The 6000-nt window shown below is 39.0% G+C and overlaps 1 protein-coding gene across 3 annotated transcripts in view; it reads right to left on the bottom strand.

Annotated features, from left to right (window-relative positions):
* Window positions 1–6000, bottom strand: part of LOC107559424 (glutamate receptor 1-like) — a 53670-nt gene that overhangs the window by 24267 nt on the left and 23403 nt on the right. For all 3 annotated transcript variants that reach the window (XM_016243245.1, XM_016243246.1, XM_016243247.1), the window contains exons 6-7: window positions 3682–3840; window positions 3205–3372 (exon numbers count right to left, since the gene is read on the bottom strand). In XM_016243245.1, the coding sequence (XP_016098731.1) occupies window positions 3205–3372; window positions 3682–3840 (327 nt within the window). The remainder of the gene's footprint in view (window positions 1–3204; window positions 3373–3681; window positions 3841–6000) is intronic.

The following is a 6000-nucleotide window of genomic DNA, read 5'->3' as shown; positions in this document are numbered from 1 at the left end:
CGCTTCATTGCACACGATGGTGATGCTTCAAGCATATCAGGCTGACCGGCTGAAGGACCGGGATAGAAGTCCAGGTCTGAGCCCGAACATCCCAGGGGTCCTAGCCCGTCTCAGTTTTGAGGATCAGAGACTGGCTCAGAAGGCTAAGGCTCACACTCCTCCCCCGCCTGCGGGTAGGGGTAGGAAGTATCGCGGGTCAAAGGAAGGCGAGTAAAAAACATAAGGGATGTGATCCAGACTGTCAGTGCTTTTGTCTGGATCAGAGTGATACCTCAGTATCTACTCATTTCCTTCGGGGGTCTTACATCTGCCCTTATCTTCACCTTCCTAATTCCCCTGTAACCACCATCTCTCCACCTGAGGAGGTGGTTAGGTGGGAAATTTCCTGCATTATATTCTCCTATACTGGACCTATTAGGTTTGGTTGGTTCTATGGCTTCATAGTGACCATCTTACTGATGGTCCGGTCTAGAGGCTTCTTCGGACAGAGCTCCGATGCGGGAACCATGGTGGGTGAGTACGATCCATGTCTAATATATGTATATATGAATATATATATATGTGTATCTAACGAGACTGGTGGTTGTGTGTAAAAATAACCCTTCTGCTAGTTTACTTTGCGGTGTTTCCCGGGACCTGTGTGATTCTGTTGCTTTTCTAGGGTAGGTCCTCGATGAGCACCCCCTCTGCTGGGTTCAGAAACCGGGTGCTCGACTTGCAGTGCGTATTTCACTCGTCGATTTATACTATAGTCGCACCGGTAGTGACGTCATGGCTGTCGCCGGCCAACGAGTTGGTGTTTTTTCAATGTATGCTTCAGACACGGGTCACGACGAGGCGTTCCCCATAGCGACCCCTAGAGGACGCAGTGTCTCGTTCCCTACTCAGGGAACCATGGTTACATAAGTAACCCGAAACATTTTTGACAGTTTGCTTCATGCAAATTTTACTTTGATGCAGAGTTTAACCAATAGGGGGCATTCACTGCACGTGCTGACTGAACCAGCAAATAACGCTGTTTTTAAAAGATAAGCGCGAGCGGGAGCAGCAGTTCAACTTCCCAACAAAATGTGTCTGCAGACGACTTGGTACCTAAATGAAAAAGCACCGCATATGTTTGGAATTATTTTGGATTTCGACGTTCTGATATACTTCAAAAGGCAAGTACTTTGTAAAACCTGCCGAACGTCTGTGTCGAACTCGCGAGGCAACACAACCAATGTGTATCCGCACCTGCAGAAGTATCACAGACAAATCTATGATGAATGCATGGCCAAAAGGCCAATATATGTATAGAAAGCCTGAAATGTCTACCTTTAAACTAATTAAGTCACGTCCAAAACAAATATTCTCTGTTAAAGTAATCCGTATGAAAAATACGCAATGTCCAGTTTTCCCATCTCAACTCATAATATCTAATGCGGTCATGCCCACGAGCCGATCACCCTTTTCAGATTCTAAACATCCACGTGAGACACGCGCGCATGTAAACGCCCACATCGCCTCCGCGTAAACAAACAAGTTCATCCCGGCTACTTTTTGTTTCTGGAAGAAGATGCGCTGAGAGAAATAACACTATCTCTCAGGTGTGAATCACTAAATATTCATGGCCATTGTCACTCCGTCGCATAAGGGCATTCTATCACAAAACATGTTTTACAAATGTTAAATCAATACATTGTTTTCTGTAAATAAGTGAACAGGATAATTTTCACATCATTTTGTGATCATCATGTCTACCACATTCTCAAAAGTCTTGTGAACAAACGTTCTGTATGTGTTTTATGGCCTTATTTCAGTGACTTCAAAAAAATTTGTTTTTCACTAACCATGCATAAACATTTGTACTTTCATGCTGCTCACAAATTATTGTAGCCCAATTTGTGCTTAATACAGTGTTATCAGACTTTAGCCATTAAAAAAATTAAGATACTGACAAAAAACAAATGTCAGGACATGCCAAAACTTCTCCAGGGCCCCAAAACACCCTCAGACCCCAGAGGGTTAAATGGCAAAAACTTTTGCTGTCATTGTTTCAGCCTTAATGTAGGTGATGGTCAGTGTTTTACTGATGTAGAATTGTTTACAGTATGTTTGGGTTCTTAAAAGTTTAATATTTTATATATAATTGTTAATTTAACTTTAATTAAGATACTGTAGTTATTTTTTAATTTGTCATGACAGATGTTTGCATCATGACAGCTTTATTAAAAAAAATGGCCACAATGTTTAAGAGGTTTTAAATAAACAGTAGCATAGTTTGTGATAATACTTGGTATTTCTTTGGTGCTGTTAAAACCACCACAACAAACCTGTAGCTCTTTTATGAAATAGTAATAAATCGCATTTTAAAAATCGCAAATCGCAGTTTTGATCAGAAAAATCGCAATTAGATTTTTTCTCCAAATCGTGCAGCCCTAACTGAAATCACTATGGCTTACTGTGATTATCACAATGGCTGCTTTTTAATTAAATAAATATATGCAATGTGTCCTAAGTGCAGCACTGTGTTCCTTTACACACAAGCAGCTCATGATCCTGTGCTTTCAGTGTCTCAAAGTGGCAGTAAATGCTGCTCCACACAAATTCATCTCTGCATTTGGGACCCTCATAACATGAATTAGGGAATGCAACATGTGCCAACCATGTTCCCAAACTTATAATGAGAGGCCCGCTTATAAACCAGCTGTTGTCAACAAAGAGAAGCTTAAAGGGCTCCTTGCACCAAAATAAAAGCTAGATGGTTTAACATTAGAAAATAAAGAAATCAAGAAATTTTGAAAAAGTAATATTTTATATTTCAATATGTTTATTTAGCAGTAGTTGTAGTAGTGGTAGTAATAATAATGATAATTGCTTCTATTGTCCTAATTTGTAAGTCACTTTGGATAAAAGCATCTGCTAAATTATTAAATGTAAATGTAAATATAAATAATAATAATAATAATAATAATAATAATAGGTATTATTATTATTTTATAGTTATACTATCACTTCCACCACAGCAATCCTGAAGCTTTTAAAAAAATGCTATTAGCCTTTTTCCGTAAATTGTGAAGCCCTAACTGTGCATGAAATAATGTCATTTTTAAAAGCTGAAAGCCAGATCTAGGTGGTAAAATTGGCTCTGTACCAGCCCCTAAAACTTTTAGGTCTTGAACCAGAAACTCAATTTAAAAAAAGAAAAAAAAAGTGCCTGTTTACCTGCTGTAGGGCTCTCTGAATGTCGATGCCTTGGCCCCAGGGTGCAGGAGGGTTAGCCAGACACTCTCCTGCATTCCCCCTGCGAGAGATATCAATGTGCTGCTTTCTCAGGTTCTGGAAGGCAGTGGCCATGACAGTCACCCCGTCATATGTGAGTGCTCCAGTGTACTGAGATGTTCCACAGACACATTCCAAATGAAAAGTAAGAGGAAAAGGATAAAAGGATTTATTCACAACCTTAGGCTTTCACTTGCCCTGCTGAAAAGACCAGCATAGAGGGTCTCCAGCATACATAGATGTGTTTCTTGCTAGTTTAAGTAGCAAGATTTAATTCATCAACCATCTTCACCTCTTGAATGCATTACCCAGGCAGGATCAAAATGGAAATTCAAGGTCTTTTCAGCAAGGCACACACCTTTTTAAGTCTATCATGAGAGCATTTAAAATCATATTTTTTTGACTAAGACCTTGGTTTACCTTGAGTCTCCTTTTGGGACTTTTCAAGTCTTTACTGTCAAACTCCAGCCAGTGCTGTATTGTCCTGCTGACAGTAGGGTTTGTGTAGTTCATGAGCTGGAAGCCTGTCACATTGGCACCTCCCTTCCTGAACTCTGTGAGATTAAGATCCAGAAATCCCTGAAGGCAAACACATCAAAATCTCTAATTATTCATTCATCTTTCGATTCTGCTTTGATACACAGACCAACATTTAACATAGCTAGTTTCAGGACTTTGTGCACTCTAATGCAAAAGGAAAAAGCAAATGTAATAATTTTTAATATCAGAATTGTGTAAGATTTCAGGGTAATAAAATTAGTTCAAAATCTATTACACTTTCTATTGAAGCAATAAGTTAAATTTAACAGAAAATAGTATTCAGTCAAATAGAATATTACTGAAATAAATTTACTTTTCCACGACATTCTAATTTATTGAGATGCACCTGTAAACCCATAATTAAAGTCAGAACACATAATTTAGACATAATTACATCTTCTTAGTTTAGCTAGATCTTAGAAAAATACCCATTAGAAACAAGGCTTTATGGCACAGTTATGGTTAGAGTTATCAATATAATGTGGTTACATCATGAGAGTCAGTGTTAGAGCTAATGATACAGTCACATGCATAGACATACATAGATATGCATGCTGGGTAAATATCGCTGTGTGATAACAGCTAATTGTACTGTATCTGTGTTTATGTGTATGTTTGCTCATCTGGGTGACCGACCCATGTGGCGATGAACCCCAGGGGACAAGGTATTGCATCCTTGCTGCTTTCATCATAATTGGTTATGGGATGACATCTTTTCTCATCATCGCTGAATTGGAGTATGTACTTGTCTTGTTGGGAGGATTTTCTTTTTACCCATCACAGAACCCAATTGTATATTTACCATGCTTCCTATGAAGTCACAGTTCATGAGTGCTGCATTACAGTTTATTTAGTTGCCTTTCTGAACAACTATTATTTTGTAATATTAAGATATTAAAGGGGTCATATGATGCGATTTCAAGTTTTCCTTTCTCTTTGGAGTGTTACAAGCTGATTGTGCATAGATAAGATCCCTGAAGTTGCAAAGACTAAAGTCCCAAAACCAAAGAGATATTCTTTATCAAAGTTAAGACTCTGCCACGCCCCCCTAAAACGGCTCGTTCTAACACGCCCCCACATATCTACCTCACTATGTGGAAAAATTTGCATAATGCCGCCCAAATGTTCAGGATCACTTAAAAATGAAAGGCAGGTGTCTTTGATTAGAGTTGGAGCTAAACTTTGCAGGACAGTCGATCGGCAGGAGCAGGGTTGGGCACCCCTGTTTTAAGTATTTGCTATTGACTGTTCAAATGCGGAGTTTTGCGCATCGTGTGTGTGTGTGCGCTAGTGAGCGTGAGAGAGAGAGAGAGAGAGAGAGAGAGAGCCAGAGAGAGAGCGAGAGAGCGAGAGAGAGAGCGCGAGAGAGAGCGCGAGAGAGAGAGAGACACATCACAGTGGAGGCAGCTGTCTTAACCGTGGCTTGTGTACTGAAAACACATACCAGCTTCATCACTGTGTCTGTCACGCGACTCTGTTCCCCTTTCGGGCTCTGTCTTTACATTTATTTTGAAAGATGAAGCTTGCGATTATGGTAAGGGGCGTTACATTTCCGACGAGTGCTTGCGGTGTTCGGCCAATCAAAATGCACTGGGTCAGCTCCCCAATCAGAGCAGACTGCGCTTGTCGGAAGGAGGGACTTTGTCAAAAATGAAGCGTTTGAGAGAGGTGGGGCATAGAGGACCGACAATAATGTACAGTATTTGAAAAATAATGTGTTTTTTGAACATTAAAGCATGTCAGCATATTCGGTTACACCAAATACACAAAATAATGATCTTTAAAAAAAGCATCATATGACCCCGTTAAAACCATCCTGAAAAAAATAGAAACTAAAAAAAATTAAATAAAATAATAAAAATATTAAAATAAAATATTATAAACTACCATAGTCCTGACCTAAGTGCCATAGGGAAGATCTGAGAAGTATAGCCATAGAGTGAAAAAAAAAAATTATCATAATGTTATAATCATAATGAGATTCATTTAAAATGCTTCCTTTGATGTCATAGTTCATGAACACAGTTTCTTCAGCTTCTTCAGTCAGCCAATTATGTTTTCTGAGCAACCATTATTTTGTTACCAGTATTTGAAAAATAATGTGTTTTTTGAACATTAAAGCATGTCAGCATATTCGGTTACACCAAATACACAAAATAATGATCTTTAAAAAAAGCATCATATGACCCCGTTAAAACC

Source organism: Sinocyclocheilus grahami, unplaced genomic scaffold (assembly GCF_001515645.1).
Source record: "Sinocyclocheilus grahami isolate Dianchi unplaced genomic scaffold, SAMN03320097.WGS_v1.1 scaffold684.1, whole genome shotgun sequence".
Classification (NCBI taxonomy): Eukaryota; Metazoa; Chordata; class Actinopteri; order Cypriniformes; family Cyprinidae; genus Sinocyclocheilus; species Sinocyclocheilus grahami.
The sequence above is the reverse complement of the archived record's forward strand: the minus strand, read 5'-3'. Positions and strand labels throughout refer to the sequence as shown.